This window comes from Tiliqua scincoides, chromosome 4 (genome assembly GCF_035046505.1).
Source record: "Tiliqua scincoides isolate rTilSci1 chromosome 4, rTilSci1.hap2, whole genome shotgun sequence".
NCBI lineage: Eukaryota > Metazoa > Chordata > Lepidosauria > Squamata > Scincidae > Tiliqua > Tiliqua scincoides.
Window position 1 is genome coordinate 54497164 of NC_089824.1, and position 27311 is coordinate 54524474.

Sequence of the window (27311 nt, forward strand, 5' to 3'; positions counted from 1 at the left end):
ACCATAGTCTTTCATGACTGAAGGTTGCCTACAGGTCCAGAGAATCAGGGATAAGATTCTGGCGCAAGTCACTGCTGTAAGAATGCAGCCCACTGCCTTCTCCCTGCCCATGACTGCCTTTTCTTTCAGCCTACTTGTGTTGCTACAGGTCAGGCTCTGCAGCTGTGGGGAGGCAAAGCTGACCACCCTTTGAATTGGCAGCTCTGAAGCTCCCAGCAATGAAGAGTTGTTTGCGGGGGTGTTGCTGCATTTGCAATAATGGAACATGAGTTCATTGTCACAAATGAAGGATAGAATTGGGCTAGGAGTCCATTTCTTTATTGAAGAGAAGTAAATATTAAAGTTAAAGCAATATTATTAGCGATATAGTATGCACTCAGTCTTTGCATACTTGCTCCTCAATATTTTCAGAATGTTGTAGAACTGTAGTAAAGTTATTGCCATGTAGAATCCAACAGCACTCAAAAATAAGATTATTTCACAGTGCTTGGAAAATACTTTCCCCCCCAGATTGCCCCAAGAACAACATTACCTGCTTTTCTGCAAAAAACACCAATCCTTCATCTGAAGTGGTTTGAATAGTTTGCTCATATCGTAAGAAACGTTTACTTTGAACAGGAGCATCAATGCGCGCATAGCCTGTGCCTTCAAAATATTTCTCAGTAGACTGCTGCCGGTATCTGTAACAGGGAAATGTTACAAATCAGAACTACTGTTATCCTATGGGCACAATTCAATAAATTAATAAATACAGTTTTTTAAAAAAGCAAAACTTTCAGGAAATGAAATTTTTGAATTTGAGGTCATCAAAGGGAAACCTATATTGAAAAAAAAAAAACAACCTTGGATCTCGGATTAATTTTGATGCACCTGTTCTTTTCTTTTTTCTTTCTTTCTTTTTAATTGTTGCAGTGTCCAGAATCACACAGCTCTAAGGCTCATACTATGTTAGATGTAGATTCTTTCCTTAAGGAAGGAATTATGAAACTCCATAATTCTGAGTGGGTGGATAGAGACTGTTTTACTTTTTCTCCAGTTTTCTGTGTTCCTCAAGATGCTTTTTCACATGTAATTTTGAGGGATGGGAACTCATGTCTGAGACTTGGACTTGACATGGTTTTTTGCAACTCATGGGAAACTTGAGTCATGCATGCCAGTGACTTGGGGTTGACTCAAGACCCGTGGCAGTAACTATGAAAAGACTTGTGACTCAAATAGACTCAAGTCAAGACTCATTTTTCTGTGTGCTTGTCACTGTTTTGCGTGTGTGCGCACTTGCTTTTTATTCACCGTTTCCATGACTTGACTCGTTTCTCAAAAAGATTTGGACTTGAGTCAAAATGACTCGAAAACAGCTTTGGACAAGTCATGACTGCCTTCCATTATGACTCATTTGCAACTGTCAAGGAGGATAGAAACTCGGGGCTTGACTTGACAATTGGTGCTGAGACTCCAGCCCATCCCCGGTAATTTCTATATTTTCCTCCCCGTGGGTGAAAAAGCAACTTGTGTGTGCATGTGCTTTTGAACTGAAAAGCAATGAGAGAGAAAAAGGTTAAGCAGCCTTCCTCCACATGCTCAGTCCCTGTTCCCAGATGGCTTTAGATCTGTACACATACACACTGGAAAGAATGACAGAATTCCACCTTATGTGATTTGAGCCTCAGGGTGGACTGATATAGAGGATACATGAATCAAGAGACTGATTTTGGTATGCAGCAAAGAAGCTGTATTCTTTTCTCCCTATACGGACAGCCCTAATTTTTTCAACCACCAGTGACCAGGCCTCATAGCGCTTTGAAAATCAGGCTGTTAGTATGTGATGGAGCAATTGCAATCCATTCAGCTACTAACTAGATCTAGAACTGATTAGCTTCAGGGACAATGGTTGTATCTTGGGCCCTCAGGCATATAACCACTCAGCATCTATCTTATCTGCTTCTCACTTCCATCTCCTTACAGAGCACTCGTACAAATCACCCAACAGCCTCAAGTGAACTCTCCCATCTTGTGGTAACTTGATTGTCCATATCATCCTGTCAAGTGGTAAGGAGGATTTTACTACATATCAGATGAAGATATATAGGAGAACATATGGCAAAGTGGTTGTCCATATGGACTTAAAATCTGCATGGAATAGTTGCTTGGAACAAGGATATAAAAGTCTAATGTTTAATGTTTGCTGAACTCATGTTGGGTTGTGATACTATGGGATTTCAAACATCTATGGGACTATCGACAGGGATATCACAACAATATGATTAAAAAGAGGACTCAGATGTTTTTGAAAGTTGGCTATATCAACCCAACCTTGACTGGAATAAATTCAACATGATATAGCAAGTGTTGTAAAATTTCAAATGTGTGTTTAACAATGTATATGCCATCTGAAAGGAACGTTTTATTTTACCTCCTGCATGGCTGCACTTCCGTTGTATTGAGATTAAAAGTCCTCTTGAAATTGTACAAGCTAATAACTCTCTCATTTAAGCTATCTAATTCAATGCAGCCTTCATAACGAGGGTAGTTGATTGTATCTGGCGGCTATAAAAATAAAAACAGTTTTCAGTTAAAGACAGCAGCATTGGTTTAAGAGTGCTTAACATATACATGAAAACTATGAAGCTGCTATGATACCCTGACACCAGAGGTGAATGCATTTCATACTTCCACTGTGCCCATTACACAGGCATAGAAGTTGCTTCCACTTTCAGAAACATTTTAATAATTTTGGCCTTTATTTAAAAGAAAAAGCAAGATTCTAGTCCTTATGACTGAAAACTTAAAAAACTTAAAAATTTAGGGGCCTTGACTTGTTAAATTTCAGATATCTGAGAGTCACTCAGGCAGGATTCCGGGTATTAGAGGAGATGGCTAAGGAGATCTAAAAATTCTGCAAAACCTCTGCATGGCTCACTGAAATAAAGCAAATCATGCTAAATAAATAACATCTGTAATCTATTCAGATTGTGCAGAATTCAAAGGGTATAAATTTAGGGACCAATCCTAACCCCTTATGTCAGTGCTTTCCAGCACTGGCATAGCAGTGCCAATGGGACATGTGCTGCATTCTGCAATTGGGTGTCACTCATGGAGGCCTCCTCAAAGTAAGGGAATGTTTGTTCCCTTACCTCAGAGCTGCATTGCCCTTATGTCAGTGCTGGAAAGCACTGACATAAGGGGTTAGGACTGTGCCCTTAAAAGCACAAAATATAGCCTTTCCTTGCTGCTACTACAGAATATTACTGCCAAGTTATTTGATGTCAACTATAAAATGTCAGAATTATCAGGAGTACTGCCCATTGGTTTTTAAACATATATATGGCTATTTACAAATAGACAGAGTTTGTTCTGGGCTGCCTACTAACTGAATGTCCTGATAATTTCATGTTATGCTGCTATAGTTATAAAATCTTTGTTTTTTAATCATTAGTGGGTTTTTTTCTCCATTATGGCTGTTACTGCTTTTAGCTTTGTGGTGAATCACCCAGGGTGTCTCCTGATTTGGAGGGGAAGGGTGGAATATAAACATTTTAAAATAAATAAAGTTGCCATAAATCAGCAACAGATTACTGTAAAATCTGGTGGGTATCCTCCAACATAGAAAACCACACTGTCAGGATCCAGGTTGAAGAGAGTGTTACTATCCCCAGCACTAAATTCAAAAGGATCGAGGCTCAGTGGAGAAGTGGAGGTTGCACTTTTAACGTAATTCAGCTTTGCATATTGGTAAATCCTAAAAAGAAAAAAAAAAGACGGCACAAAAGGTTTGAGATCTCTGAATGAAAGCTCAACAGGAAGGACTTTTATCTTTCATTCCCATACCTCTCAAAGTTCACAAGATCCAGAGTGGCTTCAGTGGTCTCACTCTCATTCACTGACTCTGACACTTCAATTTCCGCTTCATTGCCTCCTAAGCTATAGGCACAAATAAGACGACCGCGCCGAATGGCCATACCTATATAGTCTTTGGAACTCTAGAAACAGAAAGGGTTTAAAGGAATAATTAAGGGAGCTGCTTCTCAAATTATCATCTTCCTTGCAAACATCATCTCTGTGGGGTCAACTGCTCATCTGTATCAGTGAGGAACAAAAAGTACTCATGTTGCACTGTACACATAATGGTAAACAACATTTTCTCACACAGAAAAATGTTGTTTACCATTATGTGTACAGTGCAACTTGATAATCTCTGTGCAGGAAAATTGCCATGTATGAAGCAGACCTCACTTACTGGTTAATTCCAAAACCAGAAATAAACCATGTAATTATTTCAGGGTGGTTTCAGTGATTTGTAGGAAAACTTTTTATCTGGCAACCTGCTTTTCAAGTTCTGGTGGAAATTGGCTTGATTTTTTATGCAAAATGTTTTTCCCCCATCTTATATAATCACATTAGTAAAATAATTCATTTGGACAACAATTGAATGTGGTAAAATGGAGAAATAAGGAGGATTTGTACAGACTGGGCAGTAGGGAGTACAAGAAAAGTGACTACTAGCCACTGCAAGGAAGACGGGGGCTATACTAAAGTTCAATTAACTATTAGACACTCTGCCATGCATACATCACACACACGCACTCTAGTTTTTAAATTTTCAGCAGACACTGTTCACACTTTTACAACCAGTTTTCCATAATAATTAACAAATCACATAAGGAAAAAAATAATGCAGATAACAGGAACCCACAAAAAGAATACCTACATCTTTGTTGCCCAGATACATGACAAACATGTTGGAAGTCTGCCTCCGTGGGCTATCCAACCTTGAGAGAGGTCTTTGAAGAAATAAAAAAAGGGAAGTATAGCCCTTTAGATCATCAAGGTCACTTGGAGGTCGAACCTCAACCCCAGAACTGCCATTGAACCTCATGGGAATAGCAACCTATTAAAAATTAAAAGGAATATAATCAATAATGTATTACATGGGGATCCAAACAAAAAGGCAACACCGTTATAATTCTAGTTTATAGCAATTCGTAGGAGTCATAAAATAATGAACTTACACGTACATGAAATAATCAACTTTGAGTGTCTGAGATTCGTCAGCTAAGGACGAGAGCCACTGCAAAACAATGCCTCCAAGTTCCAACCTGGCCAACCAACCCATAATTGACATTATGGTCAATAATGTCAAAAACCTTCTGAGAGGTCCAACAGGACCACCAAAGATGTACTCCCTCTGTCCAGTCTCCAATGCAGGTCACCCAAATGGGTAACCAAGGCCATCTCTGCTCTGAAGCCAGTCTTGAAACCAGAATGAAAGGGATCAAGACAATCAATTTCCTCCAGGTGCTGAGACATCCTCCAGGTGCTGAGACATTATCTGCTTGGTCACTTTGTGCAAAAAAAAGAAAGAAAAGAAAAAAAACCTGGCCAGAAATTCAACCTCTGGTTCAGAGAGATCTAAGGAGAGCTTCTTCAGGAGGGGGTGCCCCACTGCCGTTTTCATCATCAACAACAGAATCCCCTTTGTAAGAAATGAGTTGACTACTCTCCCTATCCATTCAGCCATGTCTCCCTGGGTAGATCTTATAAGCCAAGCTGGGCAAATATCAAGTAGGCAGGCAGATGGCCTCACACTCCAAAGTTCATACCTTCAGGTTGTACAATTTGAAATGAATCTAGTCATGCTCCACAAGGCAAGCTTAGCTTTACAGCACTAACCCGGGGGGAAGCTGCCATTCAGACAAGCCCTGGATACGACTTAGTATGCTTTTTTTTAAAGCTTTCACCAAACATAAAATATACCTGGGCATAAATAATGACAGAGCAGTGTTCTTCTTGGGTAAACATGCAACAACAGATGACAAAAGCAGCAGCAGCCATGAAAAAAATCCTGCCACGTACCTTGTTTGCAGCATCTCTGGCATGTTGAATGAGCTCTCGGATGCGGTTTAGATTCTCAGATACATTGCCAATCGGAATCAGCTGTTGGTTGATGCTTGTAATCTTGTTAAACAGGCCCGGGAGGATGTTTGTCAAGTTATTTACTGTAGGTAATATTTTAATGGGGGTGGGGGGGGGAGAAATATTAAGCACTAAAACATCAAATATGAGTCACATAATGTGCACATTTAATTGCAGAAATACCATGGGAAATATTCCATTCTTACTTGCCCTGGTTTAAACCAATAGCTTTTCCCTGAAATAAACAGTTTTACAATGGCACATGAATAGACAGAGCATTGGATTCTTTATTTCTTATTCAACCTCTCTAAAATTATAATAAGGTAATTTAGTGCTTAATTTTTAGGCATTGCTAATAATTTTGCTATGGCTACTTATTAATGATTAGTTCATAAGAGACAGAGCATGGAAATAAAGAATACAGAGCAGATGAAATGGTTAACTAGCTTCTTTTTACTGTATGTGCTAGGACCAAGCAAGATAGGATACAGCCAAGCCTAATTACAATGACTGCTCTTTCATGGTAGCTGTTATGGCAGAACTACAAAGAGTGTGGGGCTGACGCAAGAAGGAACTGCCTAGGTTGTAGCCAAGAACCATAGCCCAGGGGAGTCAAAAGTTAAGGCCCATGTGCCGGATGCACCCCCCTGGAAGCAATTTCTCCAGCCCCCGTAATTGGACTCTCCCAGCATGATAACTGGACTCTCTCATATCTTGAAATTATGAACGAGATCCGCACATTTTCTCTTCTGTCATTTGTAGCTAATGAGTTTCTATATGAGAACAAAAGTGCTTATTTCTGGCCATCATCTGCTTAATGATGTCTTCCTGCTTAATGATGTCACAGCTGACTCTCAGCAGGTACCATAAATGCTATTCGGCCACCATATGAAATAGCCTCTTATAGGTTTTGTGAGCAGCTGCCCTGGTGGCAAGCTGCTGGAACTACAGCCTGGGACAACTGCAAGAGGAAAATGCTTTCAAGCTCTGGACTAGTTCTGCCCACCTAGGCTAGCAAATGGACATCTCTGAGCAGGAATGACTATAAAAAGTTTCCTATTCGGGCCTGAACTTTGTCGGAATAACAAAGCCTCCTTGGCTGTGTGCATGCCTTCTAGGATGAGACTTCAAGGGTGAATCCTTGCTTCAGTATTGAATCTGCTCTTAGTCCTGACTTCTGAGAACTGACTCCCTTGCAGTGGTTGCACGAAGGCCAGCCCTGAAACCCTCTGTAAAGTTCCTGCTCCATAAAGTCAATGCATACTTCCCACAGGTCCTGCCATCCTTACAATTTGTGTTTCCTTATCACCACACCATTGGCTGCTGCACAAAAGGGTGGGGAAACAAGCATCATAATGAACTTGACTTTATGAGGAGGAAAGGGAACTTGGATGTGGCTACTACTGAAAAATATTACTTGTAAACTGCCCCAACTCTTGTCATAATCTCGGACATGACCTACATTCAAATATTTTACATCCAGGACTTAAAGACCGACCAGGGATGGCGGCCTTTCCTGGGAATTCCTGGCAACACTCAGTTCCATAACAGGTGTGTTTACTAACTGATGACGGGACACATCATGAACTTTCAACACTGCCTCATTTCTCTTTTACTGTATATATATTAAAAAGGCTCCACTCAAACAAATGCTAATATCAACTTCAAAACGGTGGAGGGGATCCAGAGAACAAACACATCCGTACCTGTATTGCTTACATCTGTCAAAGCCTTGTTGAAGTCTTCACTACGTGTGCTTTCATAAGAAAGTTTTATCTTATCAACATCTTCCTTAATTGGGTTCAGTTCCGTTAACACATTATCGGTAATGTCATTGGCATTTTTTGCCATGTTTTTTGCACTGGTGATCATGCTCTCAGTTTCATCTAGCAGGAAGACAAAGAGCCACAAAGATTCATGTTAACATTTTCCCCCTCTTATTTGAAAACGTAATACTGAAAGAAAACCATCTGTCCTCTGTACTGGGTGGCTCACAGTTCACAACGTGCTAAGCAAGTGAACAACATGTCAAGTATTCTGATTCAGTATTTTCTTCCTCTTCTCCTTCCCACCTGAGTAGGGATATTTTTGGGTTACTCAGTTTACAGGCATGCCCCCGAATTCATGGGGGTCCCATTCTGTGAAACCACGGATATGGGCAAATGCCTCCCCACCAGTCTCCAGAGCTGAGGATTGCTCTGCTTCCTTTGCCTCCAGAGGGTTCTCTGAGCCCAACAGTTTTTAAAAATGCAACTTCTGCTTTCTCCGTGAATCCGGAAGTGACATTTTTAATGCCTTATAAGACATTAAGAGGCACCGTGGACCTAATCTGCAGATAAGTGAGTCTGCGGATACAGGGGCCCTCCTGTAGAAGCTCAGTACATAATTTTTAGACAAACTCAGAAACTTGCTGTAAGAGAAGTTCACATATGGAAACTTACCTCTGTTTATGCCACGAAGGTCATTTTGGAAGGTTGTGAGATTTATCTCTATCTCATTTTTCTTGCGTTTAGCATCCTCAAGTTTGCTATTTACATCTTTAAGTGCTGGACTGATTTCTGTAAAACAAAATTTGATGTGAATCCACCTGGTAATTATGCTCAGCTCTCACATTCGGGTGACCCTTCACCATTTCACTTTCTATTCTCTCTTTTGCTAGGGAGAGGAGAGGTGGCTCCACCACAGCCGGACTCAGCCATGCTGAATTAACTGAATTTGCATTTGGAAGAGCTTCTGGATTATTGCCAATGACTTAACATTCCAAAACATGCTCAGCCTCTTCTAACTCTGTCTTGGTTCCTTAGCTGACATTTCTGAGAATCAGCTAGGACTTTGCACTGGAGGAGGTGAGACAAGGTTCCCTCTAATCAAGGGCATACTAACAAAAGGCCACTGATGGAACAGAAAGCTGTAGCACTGTGGGGCATCTGTGGGTCACCTTCAAGGCCTTGCAAATTTGGGCTGTTAACTTTGGCATAGTCTTACTTGCCAACAAGACTTCTTGCATAATATATGAAGCCTAACTGCCCAGGGGCTAGACCATCCAGACAGTCTTTTCAAAATCCTTCTCCAGAAAGCCTTTCCCATCAACCACCTAAATGTGTGGGTGCAGCCCACATCCTGCTAAACCTTTCGTCCCTTTAGGAACCTGTTTAATTGGAGTGAAATCAAGATTTTGTATCCTTTGAATTATTTCTTAAGTAGTAAACTCTGAGCCAGCAACTTTACCAATTTCAAGTAGGGACATCTGTTTCTCTGAAACCACTCCTATATGAAAGTCACTACATATCCTAAATCAGAGAAAACCATTTAAAAAAGAAAATCATTTAAAGCTGATTTTTGTCTGATGCAGTGATTGCACCAGTTCTCATATGAAGCAACCAGACTCATTGTTTTCTGAATGAGATTGGCATTGGTAAGGCATCACACGAAGACTTCATCCCCTCAGTAAAGACTGTGGGAATGAGCTCTTAAGAAGGTTAAACCTGGAGCAGCCATACTGGAACCCTGCAAATTTTATCAACCTGGCATTATGTGTTTACATACTCTGTAATGAGTTCTGCGCTGTCTGTGCCTGACTCAGCAGATCACCGCTGCTGACCTTCAGTTTCTTGGCCCTTCCTGCAAGGTCTTTTCTCTCCATTGTCTGAAAGTGAAGCAGTTTCATGTAAATGTTAGGAAGAATACACCAAAAAGATTCTAAATTCATTAACCAAGCTATCAGAAACAAGAGAAATAGGAAGGAGTTTATTATATAAGAAGTCAGTCCACCCAATCATGCTGTGGAAATACTGCTTTCTCTTGCCATCAGGGAGATTTCATCTTCATTATTTGTTTTTCTATTTTCACTGAGTGTGTTTCACAAAAATCTGCTCCTCGACACCCTCTGTTTATTTCAGAGCCATTTCTATGCAAGCCAGTGGCATCACTAGGGTTTGCATCAAACAGTGCAGGAAGCGAGCATGTCACCCCCATGATGGGCCTTCTCCCATGCAGTGGGCATGGCAAAACCCTGGGTGGCGGGTGCGGCAACACCCCAGGAAGGGGGTGTGGCAACATATCATCACCCCAACCCTGCTGGGTTTTTTGTTATAACTTTTGATAGGATGGAGATATTCAAACACGGTTTGTTTCACTGCATTCTGTATGAAATTACACATAAAACCTGATGGTATTATCCCCAAAAACACAGTTTTAAGATTTTTGGACAGGAGTAGTGTCACCCCTGTCACTCGGTGCAGCCCGCCCCCGAGTGATGCCACTGAGCATCTTCCTCAGCCCTGGAATCTGTTCTGAATCCTGGAACTTGGTTCTATGATACCTGAAGCAATAACTAAACAAGGAGCTTTCTGTAGAAGCTGAATTAATGCAGGTAATTCTCAGGTATAGTTGAGAAGAGTGTTGGCAACCTTCAGTCTCGAAAGACTATGGTATTGCACTCTGAAAGGTGGTTCTGGAACAGCGTCTAGTGTGGCTGAAAAGGCCAATTCGGGAGTGACAATCCCTTCCACACCGGGAGCAAGTGCAGTCTGTCCCTGGTCTGTCTCCCCGGCTATGGGCCTTCCTTCTTTGCCTCTTAGCCTCAGACTGTTGGCCAAGTGTCTCTTCAAACTGGGAAAGGCCATGCTGCACAGCCTGCCTCCAAGCGGGCCGCTCAGAGGCCAGGGTTTCCCACTTGTTGAGGTCCACTCCTAAGGCCTTCAGATCCCTCTTGCAGATGTCCTTGTATCGCAGCTGTGGTCTACCTGTAGGGTGCTTTCCTTGCACAAGTTCTCCATAGAGGAGATCCTTTGGGATCCGGCCATCATCCATTCTCATGACATGGCCGAGCCAACGCAGGCGTCTGTTTCAGCAGTGCATACATGCTAGGTATTAAGGCTACATAAAAAGGACCTTATATCCCTGCTAATTTTGAATGCAGTCATCTTGCTTTCAGAAGTCAATCACTGCTTTTCACTACCAGAAAAATTATGCATTTGTCTCTCTCTCTCTCTCTCTCTCTCTCTCACACACACACACACACACACCCCATTTCACACACACACAACATCCCAAATGCAAAATAATCCGTTCTGAATTACAATATGAGCTCTCTGTATGCCTAATTATCATTTCCAAGTACTGGTGAACATTGCTTTAACATCTCAAAGGCAGAAAAGGGGAACATAGCAGCAGTAAGCACTGTGTTGCTTCAATATGCTCACTATGCACCATTTCCTTCCATTTTCTATGAGGCCGGTTTTGCTGGCTGCATTTGTCAGGAAAGAGCAATGGGCCAAGGGACTGTTGGGACAGTGAGTGGAAGGTGTCTTACTGCCTATACTATCACTTTTTAAACTGACCGGATTCTCTGGTGGGCCCTTGTAAGCTTATTTCTAAAGGAGGCCCATGCACAAAAGCAGTTTTAGCACCAACAGATTCAATGGCCAGAACCCACAAAGTGATCGTTGTCATGTGACCTTAGAACACTTACCGATAATGCTGAATCTGCAGCATTTGTTGCTTTGTTGGCAGCGGCCTCTGCTGCTTTGATGGCATTAATAATGTTCTCATAGGCAGTAGCTGCTTCCACGGCACGTGCCACCAGCTCATCATTACTAGCATTTTTCTTGATCCTACGAAAAAAATACGGTAGAAAATACAGTAATATAGAGAGCATAAGCTTAAAACACAATGTTTGAAATACGCTTTTTACTTGAATGCCCATTCAAACAAAACACACCCACACACAGCATAATATGTGAAAAAGTCAAACAAATGGTACTCAGTACTAGGACATTTGTTGGCATGGAAAGCTATCACTGCACACCCCATTTTACATTGAGAATCTATGTTTATTTTGTTCTGCCCTTTTATTCAAAAGAGAACTCAGGGGGCCTACATGAAAATATAAAGAACAAACTACAACCAAATACAACAATTCTAATATCAGAAAAAAACCAGAAAAGAAACCAAAAATGCAGAGCTGGCAAAACCCCAAAGCCACTAACAGTCCAATCCAACCTAAATCCCCATAGGGTGATGCAGTTGCACCAACTTGGGCTATGCTGCATCATGTGGGGGATCTTTGGCTGCTAGAAGCCTCCTTGGTAAGCCACAGCAGCCAAAATGGGTTGACTCAGACCTTTGCCAGCAATATCGCGGGCACAAGTCTACACTGATCTGCGCAGGTGGATCAGGTCCGAGAACGGCCTTGGGAATTTGCACATGCTGGGGCCACTGGTCCTGCCTCTTCCCAGGCCTGATCTATCCATGTCCCACCCCTATATCCTCCCTGTTCTTCCTACCCCATCCCATTCAGCCTCCTCCCCTGCCCTTGCACTGGACGTGCCTATTCTGGTGGGCCTCTCCAACTGCGCCAGCGGAAAGGCTCTGGCATCCCTGCCAGCATGCCTAGGCCTTGGACTGCCACAAAGCAATTTATGATGCTTTTGTGGTAGTGCGCAGCAGCAAACACACATTCCACCAGAGCAGGCCTTGGTAGGATTGGGCTGTTTGTGAAGGCTTCTGAAATGACTGGGTCTTCAAACACTGCCAAGTGACAGGGAGACTGGGAGCCTTACTTGAAGGCAAGGACAAGGGGATGTAAAATGTGTGTGGTGGAGGATGGTCATGTTCTTGGCACTGACTGGGGCACACTTCAAGTGCGAACTGAAAGGAGCTTGCGCCTTTTGCATGGATGTGGACTTGCAGGACAGGTGCCAGACTTCAGTGCATGATTCAGTATAGGATCCTTCACTTACACAATCTTTAAATCCATGCTCACATGCAATAAACAACACACTTTAGCAAGGTACAGAGTACACTTAAGTTATTCATCTGCAGTTGTCAACACTTACTCATCCAGCTGTCTTGCTAGGTCTTGCAAAAAACTGGCATGCTGTTCTGCTCTCACTACAAGAGGCTCCTTGCTGGCTGACAAAGACTGGCTCTTCAGTTTTTCACTTAGATCTTTCCTTGCTCCATCCAGTTGGGCAGCTATGCCTTCATATTCCTAGAGTTTGAGAGGCAGATGCTGTTTTTGCTGAGGCATGCACAAATTAGGAAACAAGAAATAAATGGTACGCTGCCTTCTGTGTGCCTTAGCTTTTCATGCAAAACCTGATGCCAGGTGTGCTTTTGAGCATAGCACAGAAGATTAAGCATAGAAGATGAGACACAGCAGGAGAAAAATATTCTTTTCATGTAGTTCAAATTTTATGGGCAGCAACTACTACCTATAAAACCAACTCAATTACTGGAGCCTATTTTTATTTCCATTACAATGGCAGAGTCAATTTTTGTCTCTTTGCTGAATTAAAGCATTACTTCAGTACCTCTCTACTCCTCTGCAGCAATCCAAATACAGTGTTTGCTTGAACCAACGATGCTTCCGCAGAACGCAGATGATCCTCGATATTATTATGTTGCTTAGTCATCTCTTCAATCCGTTTCTGATAAAGAAGTAAAGGGCATATTGACTTTTTAATAGCGCAAAACAGAGCTCTCAAGCTGGCAGAACTTTAATTAATGTTATTTCTGCAAAGGGTCCAATCCCAGAAAATAGATTCTCTTTGGGAAGAAGGTCCAACATGTTTGATTAAGCAAGAGTTCCAAAGTGTGAATTGCATTACCTTGGGGAGTCACAGCACACTCACAGGAGCACCATAGGATGACCCTAGTGGGCCCTCCTACCTGTTCCCCCAGGTGCCACCATCTTGGATCTTGCAAAATCTCATGAGGTTTGGGTGCTGCCACCTTGGACCTCATGAGATGAAAGATGGCAGTGCCCAGCTGAGCTGGGAAGAGGCTGTGAGGGTGTCGTGACCCAGATACGTTCAGGAACTACTGGCTTATAGGGTTGCATTTAACCTGGCAGGCCGTTTCTGAATCGTCCATGCTTGCAGGAAGTGAAAATGTAGATCAAGTGGAAAGGTGTCATTTCCATTCTCAGCTATTTCGAGGTGGGACACTTCTTGGTTCTGGGATAGTACCTCTGCTTAGACAAGGTCTTACTTCAGACCACCACAAGGGAGGAGCTTCTTCTCAACTCCCACACCTGAAAAAGCCCCTCACTCTGCTACAGCTGACAACGTTGTTAACAAATACAGGGAGGCTCCCGTATCAAACAGTTCCTGTAGCTGTGGTTTCACTTATCTGTGGATCGGGTCCGCATGCCTCCATGCACACTCCCCTCCTCTCCCCAGAGGATCTTCTGAGCCCGGCAGAGGCCATGTATGTCTGCCTGTGGCCTCAGCTGGGCTCAGACTAAGTCTTACAACAACAACAACAAAAAAACCTTCCTGCATTTCGTAAAACCGGAAGTGACTTTTTAATGCCTTATAAGGCATTAGGAGGCCCAGGGAAGCTCTCATTGGGTCTCCTCAGGCCTGTACCAGTTCTATAATTTACACAAGCTATAAATTGTATAAATTGGCTCTATAATTGGCCCAGGGGGGCATTCCTTGGTATCTGTAGTTTCACTTAACTGCAGGGGATTCCGGAACAGAACCCCTGCAGATACCAGGATATGCCTGTATATAGATTAACCATGTAAATCGCTTCTTGCCTGTAATATAAAGTTAAGTATAAAGACAAGTCACAAAGATCGGAACGAGGTTATCCACTGGACTCAAAATATCTAAACCTGGAGCCATTGAAGAATTTTTGTTGCTGTTATTGTTGAAGCAACTGATTGTTTCCAGCACAGAGAGTCAACACAAAAGTAAAACACAACAGGGTGGAACATTTTTTTATACGTCCACATTCAAGACTCTCAGGTACTCAGTACATAGTATTCTCAGGATAAGGAGTCTAGGTTTGGACAGGTTAGATGATCAAATTAAAGCTTATTAGGCTCTCCTAGAAAAAGAAAACTCTCATGTTTAGTTTCTAAGATATAAAATAGCAACAACAACAAAAATTCCAGCAATGTCTACTTGATTTTTTTTTTACAGAACCCTTTTAATAGGTATAGTACAGTAAATAAGACAACACAAAGGGTGCCCTTCCATTAGCTCATTTTTCTTCTTCTGTTAATTTGTGTATACAAGACTCTTACGACCCAATCTGTTTCAGCAGCAGAACAAACTTTACACTATCACAAAAACCATTACTGGAGCATGTGCAGCAGTGCCCTTCTGAACCACTGCAGTAGTCACCGAGGAGCGCCCATGTATAGTAGCGGCCAGGAGAGGCCCTGCCAACATTGGTAAATTGGTAGAGTGGTTGGAATGGGGGGAGCGACAGCGTCGGGTGTCAGAGGCGGGAAGTGTCAAAGTATCAGAGGTGGGAGGGGTTTATCCTGGCGTAAGCAACTTGCACCAAGATGCTATCCTCTCTGGAGCATCCTGATACGCCTCCTTTGTCTTCTCAAATTTGTGCCAATTATAGAGCTGGTGCAGGTCCAAGGAGACCCATTGGTGATGGATAACAATATTTTCCCTTATCTTTCCCAAGCCCCCCAATTCCCTCTCTAGCACAGCATGCAGTGCAGCCTGTTTTGGCGCACCTGCATGCTACGACGAAGAAAAGGATACGACTGTGAATGGGATCTTATTTTTTTTTGTACTAAAATCAAAGGGAAAATTTTTTTAAGGAATATTACCTTAAGATTTTCTGAGAGAACTTGATTTTCTCCATTTAGACTTTCAGCCAACTTGGTCTGTTCCTTTGCTTCTCTCAAAGATTCATGAAGGTCATTCAGTTTGGATTCGTATTCATTTAATGAATCCCTGACAATTTTAACAAGTGCCTGGTTTTTCCCCTGGTGTTTTTGAAGTTCATTTTTTACACGCTCCAGCACTACAGATTTAGAATGAACAAAGTAAAACATTAAGATTAAAAAAGAAGAAGAAAAAACCTGACCTTCCTTGAACACAGTGAGCTCCCATTCTGATCATGCCCTTTCTGGCAAACAGTTCTAACGCTGCTGGTATTTCACACTGACTGACATGCTAATAATTAAATAATTCATTGAAAAAACACTATGGTAAGGCTATACTACTGCCACAACATTCTACTGTTGTGCATTAAGAAAGTACTTCATACTGCTTTTCAAAATTTATTCACTGTGAAGTATTTTGCATCTTCTGCAGACTTTCTTTACCAAAAATTGATCAGCCGTTAATGATAAATGCACACAACTTCAAGGCAAAGTGGAAACAAATTCTAATTCACTACAAGCTCCTTTCAGAAGATTCTTATGGTCCCACCTTGACTTCTTGGCATGCAAAAGCCAAAACACTAGGCAAATACAGTACAGTTGAAATGAGCGCTGCAGGATGAAGATCTCACATCCTGTACATCAGGCACTTCTCGGGCCTTATCAACCTCATAGGTTTCTTCATGGCTTGGACCAGCCTGCTTTTTCTACCTTACCATTTGCATGTCTGTTTCTCAAGGCTACCACAATATCCTGCTATTCTCTCACTTGCACTTGCTAGTGAATGTATAGTATGCTCTCAGGCCTACTGCTTCCTCCCCACATGTAGCCACAACCATGATTTTTACTTCCTGTTCCCCATGGCCCCTAAAATGCACTGGGCATCTTCAAATGAGGCCAAAACACTTCCCATTTGCCCCACCTCAGCATATCCATGCGGAATCACTTCCCCTGCCCTTAAGATCTTTGTGCAATCAATTAAGCTCTTACAAAGCTGTGCTTCTCTTTTCTCCTTCTCTGTTTCCGTAAGCTGTTGATCAAAATTGCGGTTTCGCATCTCACTTATCATTTGCTGAGCTCGAGCCAGCTCTTTGGTAGCATTCCCCGAGGGCAAAGGACCTCCTTCTGCTGAAATACCAGTTATCTGTTCCTGCAGAACTATGGATTGGGGAAAAAAATCACATCCAAATAAAACGCTTTCATGGACATAGCCCTAGAGTTGCATGCTCCTCTTCTAAACTGAAAAGTCCCACACATATTTATTAGTGTGCAAATATCTCATCATGCAGTCTTAGCTAAAATGCTGCAACTCTTGCATTTATTCTACTTTCCTCCTATTTAATAGAGTTGGCCTGATGTCTAGGATACAAAGTGCATTCCACTTCTTAAGAACTTAGAATTGGTACATGTGCTTGTCAGGTGGATGGGTTCTTGACAGCATCTTTATGGAACACAGTATGTTTTCCATCCTTAAGCTCTAATGCTTAAAATCTCTTATTGTATCATTTAGCAGCAGACCTGGGGTGGGGCAAATGCCCCGGGGTACTATGCCTCGCACGATTCCAGGACCGTGTGGGTAGTTTTCTGCAGCTCCTGACATTATTAGAAACAGTACTTCCAGTTTTCCAGAAGTACTGTTTAAGACAACAGGGAAGCCTCAGAATGCTTCCCCAGTTGGTCCTGGAGTTGTGTGAAGCTCAGTTTCACTGGGTTGGTATGGGGGGCAGCATTGCGGGGGGGGGGGGGCGGCATCGCGGACCTTTGCCCTGGCAGCAGCAAGGGGTAGGTCTGTAACTGATATCTGATATCATATTTCCACAATGTTGCTAATCGGTTCTATCACTCTGCACTGGGGACAGCTGCTGGTGGGACAAGGTTATTCAAAGTGTTAAGCAATCTTTATAGCAAGAATTTCCGAAGTTACAGACTAGAGGAGTGGGGAAAAAATCACTAGGGAGACACTAACATCCCTGCATCTGAAAGCATTCTGTGGCACAATACATACACTAGCTGTACAAGCATTTGTCAATGTTAGAGAAGACACTGATAAGAAATTCCTAAATAATCACATCTATGGCCACTGCACTCATAATCTTAATCTTTCACAAGAGGCAAAATGTGTCCATTGTCAGAGAAGTACAGGGTACGTAAAATTTCAGTTGTGAATTAAAAAAACTGAAATTACTCCCACAAAACAGGATTCAGAACCAAGTAGAATGATGTAGTATTTCTCAAACTGTGGGTCATTACTCACTAGGGGGGACATGAGCCAGTTTCAGGTGGGTCCCCATTCATTTCAATATTGTATTTTTAATATATTAGATTTGATGCTACCATGGTATGTGATTGCATTTGGGAAAATGTTACAGACCTGTACTTTTAACAAGCTACTATGTATATTCTTTTAACAATGATAGTAAACTGAACTTACTCCTGGATAAGTATGGGTAGGATTGCAGCCTAGGATTGTGAAAAATTTTCCTGCTTGATGACAACACTTCCAGTGGGTCCTGACAGAGTCTCTTTCAAAAAAGTGGGTCCCAGTGCTAAATGTGTGAGAACCACTGATGTAGCGGAACAGAAGACATTCTTACCATTAATATTGATGATACTACTTTGTATCCTTGAAATTAAGTCTTTTCCTCTTTGGTTAGTCTGACTAAAATTATTGAACAGTGTCTCTGCTTTCTTGTAATTACTTTCAGCCTAAAAAAGAAGGAAGAAGAGATAGGGTTTTTTTTTTAAGGGGAGGGAGAAATGGTTTAACAATATATGGTTTTCAAAAAAGCATTTGCTAGTAGTTTGTGTCATTAGGCCTATTTTAACATTTACACCCATGGCATTGTAAAACTCTTGTAGGATGGAAATGAGAGTGGCATGTGGACATTTTGAGCAGACTCAGCAGTTTTTGAGATTTACTGACACTGGCCTTCATAAAATCTCAAGAAGTATCAGAAAACATCAGCATTCATCAATCATTCATCATATGTGGTCAGCATTCATCATATGTGGTTCTTACTTGCAACCCCATATATGGTTGGATCCAAAGAAGCATGTGAAGAAATAAAATAGCACTATTCTGCAAATGCTTGCATAAAAGGTTGCACAAAAGCTGCAACAGAAATTCTATAATTCTACTAATATAGTTCAAGATTTCTTCTTGTACAGGTGAAAGAGCACCTTTGCATTTCATTTCACTTTGTTGTGCAACACTCAGCTGCAAGGTATAAAGCAGCCCTTCTGTGAGCAGAAGACAGTTTCCCAATGCAGAAGGATCCAACCCAATCAAGATATACAATAATATACAATATAACATTTTAATAGCCCACCTTTTCTTTTAGAGCATTCACATTTTGATTAAGGTCAATCAGGTCTGTTTCCAGTTCATCCACCTTTGGGCCCTGAGTTGTAATAATGGAACGGTAGCGGTTCAAAAGAATCTGAAAAGAAAAGCAAATGGAAGAGGATGAATGAGCCCTAACTTGAACCTAGATTCAGTGTGAATTTCAACAAAAACATACCTTACCAAAATCCATTAATAATACCAGTCACAGTAGAGTCAAATGTTTGATGCATTCAACCCCCATGAATTATAAGGCACACACCAATATTCAATCAGGGCTGATTTACTATTACTACTGTAAAAATAACCCAAAGAATTGGTATAGTTCACATGAGAACTGGGATAAAATTAAAAATAGGTAGGGAAAGGCATGCAAAAAATGTACATCTGCATGGGAGGCTTGCAGAACCTCACCTTGTCTGATGATACAAGTTACACAACTTACACTGAAGTAAAAATTGTGATTGTATTTTACTTTATTTAGGGGATTTCTATACCATCTAAAATAAAAAATTCCCCACTGTTGTTTACAAGTAAAATTGCTACTATCAATCATTGATAAAAACGGGGAAGCTCCTAGTCTCAGGTGAGCTTGCAATTCAGAGCAGCAGGGTTGGGGCTAAGGATCTAATACTGACAAATCTCCACACAATAGAGATTTCACTGATACTTAAACACATCAATTTCGGTGGACCCAAATGTGACTCATTCTGTGAAGAATTACAGACTAAGTAGATGCCCTTAGGTATAGCTGCAGTTGTACTAGCGCGGCTGTCCTCTGAGGTGATCCCACAAAACTGGGGCTGGTTCTTAATGATACATCTGTATAGACAAGGCAAATCATGTGGGTCTTTCCCACAGAAAGAAGCACATGCAATTGACCCCATCAAGTTGCATGGTATCGCCTTATAGCAGTGATTTTTAACCTTTTTGTCTCATGGCACACTAACAAGGTACTAAAATTGTCAAGGCACACCATCGGTTTTTTGACAATTGACAAGGTACACCATGCTGTTGGTGGGCGGCTCACATCCCCCAATGGCCCTACTAGTAAACAACCTTCCCCCAAACTCCCGCGGCACACCTGCAGACCATTTGCGGCACACCAGTGTGCCACAGCAGAGTGGCTGAAAATGCCTCCTTTATAGAAAAGCAACAGCCACATGGCTGTGGCTATAGGGCACCTCATTGTGCAGTTGGCCTAATATCTATTTCTTTATGCCTCTTTTTTTCCCTCATGAAACCATTGTTGTTGTTGTTTTGAGTTACCTTCAGCTGTCTGGCACGATCTTCCAGATGCTTCATCTGTCTCAATGTGTTGGCACCAGTGCTGACACTTTGCAACTGAGACTTGATCAGATGGAGTTCGTCCCCCATTGTACTCAAATCGTTCAGCAAAGTAATTACACAGCTATCACAAGCTGAATGGAAAAGAGCGTACATCAAACAGTGCAAAGTGTTAGTTTTTAGTATGCGTAAAGAACAACCCACTGAGCACAGTAAAGTACCACCAAACAAGCTTCCTTCAACAAATTATCATCATTTGCTATACAAATGCTATACAAACAAAGACAGAAACTTAAGAACCCAGGAGGCAGTAACCAAATCCTGAGGCCATTTACAGTATGTCTCCTACTGACTTTTCTTTTTACAGAGCCTTTTCCCTTTAGGTGCTCAACTAATTAGTTTTTGAATAGGCTTGTCCTAAAAGCAAATATTGTTGACTTCTTTGGTTCCCATTAATGAACCCCTGTAAGCAAAAATCCAGTCTGGCCAAGTTTTATTACTTACAATCACAGTCCTCCTGAGGATCTATATCTTTTGGTTCTTGGCTTATGCATTCTGGACATTAGAAAGAAAGAAAAAAGCAGAGCCAACATGAGAATTGCTTGAAGTACAACACAGGTAACACCCAGTTCATGACGTGAGTTTGGTAACGTGAGTTCCAACACAGACAACAGATTTTGAAATGGCAATCAGAAGACTGTCATTTGCAAAATAACAGATATCTTCTATATACACTGAAAAATGAAAACAGTTCTCAACACCTTGCAAGAGATTATCAGAAACAGTGAAAGTGAATTCAAGACTTATCCCAGAATAATCATGGGCCTATTCCAATGCTCCCTATAGCAATGTTATAACCCCTGCAGTGTGGCTCTTTACTACACTGATTGGTAGTGCCAGAAGTCTGAGGACACTGGAAGGGGTCCATGCCATGGCTCCCTCCAATAACAGCACTGCTCTAGTTTCTATGAAGAGTGACAAAATTTGAAGGCGCTATGGTGGTGATTTGTCCCAAGTACTGTAATCTCAGACTTCTAGTATTTTTGCAATGGCTCACAGGATGCTAAAACTAACATCAAATCAAAACAGGTGTATAATCTTGCATTCCATGGCTTAGAACATATTCCAAATGGAATATCAAGGTTTAGTCTATGTACTATGATGTACACTGGATACTTTAAATATTCAAAGTGCAACAAATCTAAACTACACCAAACTTTCATGGCTTCTGCACCACGGCAGGCTGACTTCATCCTTGCAGGGGATCAATTGTTCATCTGCTGAGTGAACTGAAAGCAACTATCAAGCTAAGAAAATATGAAGGTAGAAGCCAACATTGGCAAATTACTTGGTATGTAGTCTAGATTATTAAATCACTTACCATTGTTCATACACTGACTACTGTCCTAGGTATATTTCAAGATACATTAAAGGAAAGTGCCAATTAAATTGGACTTTATTATAGCCCATGCAGTAAAAAGAACAGCTAAAGATGAAGAAATTAAAGGTTTCCATAGTTGAGCACAAGACCATAGTGATGTCAGAGCTTGCTAAAATACACTACATACTGCTGATGTAGGTGGTTGGAAATAACTCAAAACTGGAAATCAAGATATAACATGTTCTGGCTATCTTTTGTTTCAGTAGCTGAGCAGAATTTTAAAAGAGTTTTTAGAACATGTCCACTAATATTATAATTAAAAACAGAAGAATGTTATAACCTTTGGAAAAAGTATCGCTGTCAACTCATATCACAGCCCAAACCTATGATTGGGCTGTGTTGCTGGAACTAGCATTCCAACAACACAACACAACATAAGCTTTGCACAGCACAGCGTGCCTTCATGCACTGTCAGGCCAGTGCTGCAAATTGTGAGTGGTTTGATGGCGGGCAGAATGGTGAAAGGAAGCCTCTGTGCTGGAATGCAGCCAGAAGATTCTCTCCACAGCCCTCACAGTCAATTGCCATCTGACAAGTCATGCCTGAAGGTGGAACAGGGACAACGAAAGCATCATACTATATGCATGAAAAAAGAAATGGTTTAGTATTTTATCATGGGCAAGTGTGTTTGCATAGGAAACTTTCAGTAGACTGCATTCAATTGGAATATTTTTCATACTGTCTCCACGGAGTTGTAATGTTCAGTGAAATAAAGTATCCTATATCAAGGAACATCTATATGTCTTTACGTACCTCCAGTCAGGCGATCACAGTTCGTGAGCTGACTATTATCAGGGCAATTACATTTTCGACAGGATCCTCCATATTTCAAAGGATTTCCAAAATAACCAAGAGCACAGCTACAAAACATTAATAAATACATTGCATGTTTAATACTTTAAAAAGAGCTTCTGCTGGACTTTTGCATGAAAAACAAACAATAAATATGTGTTTATGTAATCAGATCTAAGTTACAATTATCTACCCTGATGAAAATTTAAAAATTAGTTTCAGAACATATCCTATCTGTTATTTTGCTAAATTTAACATGTGGCTAGCCACATGATGGAGCATTAGGAGGAAAAGGAACCAGTCTCATCTTTTAATCAGCTGAAACCTCAAAGAACTGGACTGTATCCTGTTTCTTTCAGAGCTCCTATGTAACAGGAAATGCTATTCAAGCCAGAACTTTACATACTATGCAATAACTAATTGGTTGTTCCTCTTTGCCCAGGTATATAAAACTGGGAGCTTCAAGGTAAAATTCAATGCGTGCCTGTAGAAATTCATACCACATTATTATATGCATAAGAAATATCTTTATTTTTATTTATTAGATTTCTATATTACTTTTCTAAAAACCCAAAGCAATGTACAAACACACAGAGATAAAACATCGGAAGGAAATATTAATAAACCATAAAAACCATTAAAACAATTAAAATAACAATAAAAGAGCAGATTAAAATGTCCAATAGTGTACAGCAGCATAAAAGTTAAGAAGTTAAAAAAGGAGTACCTCCCTCCCCAAAGGCCAGGCAAAACAGATGGGTCTTCAAACCCCTCTGGAAACCATATACTGAAGAGGCTGCCTTCAGATCTTCCAGCAGCAGATTCCAGAGACATGGTGCCACAATCAAGAAGGCCCTCTGCCTTGCTGACATCTCTCTGGCTTCAGATGGCAGAGGTATCCTAAGAAGGGCCTTCTCTGATGACCACAGGGGATGTGCAGGAAAATATGGGGCAAGGCAGTTCTTGAGGTATCCTGATCCCACTCCTTATAAGGCTTTAAAGGTCATCACCAACACCTTGAATTGGGTTCAGAAACAAATGGGGTAGCCAATGTAGTCGCTAGAATGGCATAGCGGATTCCGCACGCCAAGCCCCAGTGACCAACAGGCAGCCCAATACTGAGCTGCCCAGGGCACCCAGCCTTGGCAGCACCGAGAACCACGGGAGGCACCTCAGGAGAAGGGGGCTTTCGTCCTATTCTCCCGGGTAAGGGAAGTAGCCCTGCAATGGGGCTACTCACTTTACCATGTAAAGTAAAGGCGTTTGTGTAGGGCGCTGAGCCCTCCATGAATGCCTTGGATCCAGTGGAGCAAAGCTCCACAGACCCGCCTCTCTCCCTCTGTTGCTTTTTTACACTTTTATTGTCCAACTGCTGTTTTTAAGATGTTTGTTGTGTATGTGTTTTTACTTTGTTTTTAATCATGTTTTTAATTGTGGTTTTTTTGGTATTCTTTTAAATTATTGTTGTACACTGCCTTGGGTCCCTTCGGGGAGGAAGGTGGGGTATAACTGTAGTTAGTAAGTAAGTAAGTAAGGCCCCTATCCTAATGCACTTTCCAGCACTGGCACAGCGGTGCCAATGGAACATGCGCTGCATCGTGCAGTTGGGTGTCACTCATGGAGGCCTCTTCAAAGTAAGGGAATGATTCTTCCCTCACCTTGGAGCTGCATCGCCCTTATGTCAATGCTGGAAAGTGGGTTAGGATTGCGCCCTAAGTAAGTAAGTAAATAAATAAATAAATAACTTACCTTTCACAGTGTACTCCTGTATAGCCTTCTTTGCAGAAGCACTGCATTTCTCCATTATTTTCTACACAGCCAGTTGCAAAGCTATGAGGGGGAATAAAATTTTCTTCATCAAATGTTCTGATATATTGTCTACCAGGGAAATAGTTTTAAGACTCTCCCTGACTTCTATGTCTGTACCCGGCAAGTGCAATTTGATACCCTTAGGCACTAATTACTTCAGTTTTAAGTGCTACAGAACATCTCTGCTTCTCAAAAACCACATTTTAGTTAAGTCCATTTTCAGAGATTCAGGCTAGATGTAATCTTCCCTTACTCTCATTATGCCAAGGAATGATGAACCACCACCATACTCTGCAGTGTGCTCTGCCCACACAGACAGGGCCGTCCAAGCTCTTGCCTTCCATTCACACATACTTTTGACTAACTTCTGGTGTTTCATGAAGAGTGGACAGATGCAATCTTTCCAACCCTGTGTCTGGGTTAGAAAGCTCTTGGTTTTTTACCCAAGACCGAACTTCTTATTTTTCCCCCAAGTCCTTCTCCTCTTATAACCTCTCCTTATTTATTGAAGTCACTGTCTACCTCACAGAGTATAAAAGACACATAGTCTTGGTTTTACCTTTAATCCCTCTCTCTACTTTGTTCCCATATTCAGACTGTCATCAGATCATGTCTTTTCCACTTCACAGTATTGCAAGAATCTGGCCTCTTCCCCTTAGCAAACACACTGTGGTACTCTCTGGCCTTGAGTCCTGCAACCTCACCCCTGATGGTTTTCTATTGGCTTATCTCAGCTGCCTTAACTTCACCCAACACTCCAACGGCAAAGTCATTTATCTTGCTCATTGCACAGACACCATCACATCCCTTCAGTGGTTTCCTGTCCACTCCAAAATCCAGCACAAGCCTCTTGTTCTTACATTCAAAGCCTCTCAAGACTTCACTCCTCACTACATTTCAGCTCTTGCTATCTCTACACTCCTGTCTGTGACCTTCACTCTTTCAGCTCTACCACCCTCAACCTTCTGAAGATCTCCTGTTTCCTTCAACAACTCCAGCCTTTGTCTCTTGCTGCCCCTGTCTCTTGCTATCTGGACCTGCCTCTCTAAATATCTGCAGGGTGCTCTCTCACTATTTGAAAACCTACCTTTAACTAGAAGCCTTTGGCACCATGCCTAAGTTCCCATTCTGTACCATAACTGAACTTAAATACATGAAACTGAAAGAATAGCTTATGCTTCCCCGTTTAATGCTCTCTCTGTCTCCCTTATGTCAGTTTCTACACTGCAAGCCCCTTGGGGCAGGGAAGCATCTTTTTTACTCTGCATAAAGTGCCATCATTATCATAATTATTATTAACAAAAATACAGCCAAAAATCCCAAACGAAGTATTAAAATGGGAAGAGTGCTGAGCAAACATAGCTCTTTTCATTACAGCAGTGGCTTGATGTGTAAATCTAGGCACCCTTGTGCCAAGCACAACACACACACACACACACACACACACACACACACACACACACACACCACTTCCTACCCACATATAGTACCTGTTCGTAAATGGGCAGTGACACATCTTGCAAGTTCCTTCATTGGCATCTCTAAAGTATCCTTCTTTACATTGTTCACACTTCTCTCCAGCAGTATTATTCTGACAGTTCTTCATAATAAAAAAAATACAAACCAGAAAATTATTAGCAACTCAATTTTTTAGGTTCCTTATTATTATTAGGAAGAGAAAATTATAGCTGACTTGCCCCAAGGCTTCCATTTCTTCCACACATTTACATGATTGCAAGACTGAACAAATAAATACATCCTTAGTCTCTCAGGACTAAGAGAGCACCAATTACATTGCACCAGCTACATGCAGTGTGGGAGAACTGAACTCCCACAGAACTCCCAACATCTTCTACTTTCGATAAACAACTGTTCCCTTGCAGCAGTAACTATTTTGGCATCGCTGCATTGGTGGGGGCAGGGTGGAATAGGATTGGGCTCCAGGTATACCACCGTCTGTACATTTATTAATGTGGCAGAAGCTAGTCTGCTAGTCTAAATGTGAACATTTAGTTGAAAAGCGGTATATAAATACTGTTGTTATTATTATTATTATTATTATTATTATTATTATTAGTCTGAAAAAGTGAGTATGTATCTCATACTCATTGCAGGATGATGTAAACAATCCTCTTCCTGCATTTGTGTTTGCTTGTCATGAACTGTCTTTTTTTTCTCCAGTCAAAATGCCTTATGATTCATACACCTCCTGAAACCTGCTGATTTGGCTTACAACTCCTGTATTTAACCCAAAGCGCTTATCAAAACAAAAGCAAGGGGAATATTGCATAATGCAAAAGAACTCTGGCACACAAAAAATAGTCATATTGAAGAAGTATGGTAAAATAAGTGGGTGAGGAATTAAGTATGCAACAAATCTAGCAGTGAAAGGGTTTGTGTGACCAGCAGCAGTTCTCTGTGGTTTCAGACTAGAAACTTTCTCTGTTCTACTAGGAGATGCTAGAGATTGAGTTTAAGGCCTTCTTCACATGAAGCAGGTCCTCTCAAAGGGGAAATTGCCAAGTTTATGTAATCCAGTGTTTCTCAAACTGTTTCAGGTGGGTCCCCATTCATTTCAATATTGTATTTTTAATATATTAGATGGTATGCTACCATGGCATGTGACTGCATTTGGAGAAATGTTACACATCTGTACTTTTAACAGGCTACTATGTATGGTATATGCTTTTAACAATGATAGTAAATGAAACTTATTCCTGGGAAGTGTGGGTATGATTGCAGCCTAGAATTGTTAAAAATTTTCCTGCTTGATGATGTCACTTCTGGTCATGATATCACTTCCAGTACGTCCTGACAGATTCTCATTCTAAAAAGTGGGTCCCGGTGCTAAAAGTTTGAGAACCACTGATGTAATTTATTTTTGCTGTGGCTCTCTGCTATCAGAAAGACAAACCCTCTGCTTTCCAGCCCATTATACACTGTGATATGGCACTCTTGCACACTCAAGAACTTCCATTCCCTTCAAAAAAGGAGCCGCTCTGAGTATCTAAACATCTGTAACCACAAAGAGAATTGCCATCCCCACTGGAGTTAATAAGGAAGCCCTCAATAGGCTGGAGAGCTCT

General features: G+C 41.4%; 1 protein-coding gene across 1 annotated transcript in view; it reads right to left on the reverse strand.

The window, feature by feature from the left end:
- The window catches only part of LAMA3 (laminin subunit alpha 3), a 146154-nt gene that overhangs the window by 21982 nt on the left and 96861 nt on the right, over positions 1–27311 (reverse strand). Inside the window, exons 43-63 of the mRNA XM_066623036.1 lie at positions 25716–25825; positions 24166–24246; positions 22378–22484; positions 20688–20738; positions 20166–20317; positions 18883–18993; positions 18148–18259; positions 16544–16711; positions 15497–15693; positions 13227–13343; positions 12750–12904; positions 11384–11525; positions 9457–9556; positions 8352–8468; positions 7617–7796; positions 5851–5993; positions 4706–4885; positions 3826–3977; positions 3574–3736; positions 2411–2544; positions 533–680 (exon numbers count right to left, since the gene is read on the reverse strand). Of these exons, the coding sequence (XP_066479133.1) occupies positions 533–680; positions 2411–2544; positions 3574–3736; positions 3826–3977; positions 4706–4885; positions 5851–5993; positions 7617–7796; positions 8352–8468; positions 9457–9556; positions 11384–11525; positions 12750–12904; positions 13227–13343; positions 15497–15693; positions 16544–16711; positions 18148–18259; positions 18883–18993; positions 20166–20317; positions 20688–20738; positions 22378–22484; positions 24166–24246; positions 25716–25825 (2820 nt within the window). The remainder of the gene's footprint in view (positions 1–532; positions 681–2410; positions 2545–3573; positions 3737–3825; positions 3978–4705; positions 4886–5850; positions 5994–7616; positions 7797–8351; positions 8469–9456; positions 9557–11383; positions 11526–12749; positions 12905–13226; positions 13344–15496; positions 15694–16543; positions 16712–18147; positions 18260–18882; positions 18994–20165; positions 20318–20687; positions 20739–22377; positions 22485–24165; positions 24247–25715; positions 25826–27311) is intronic.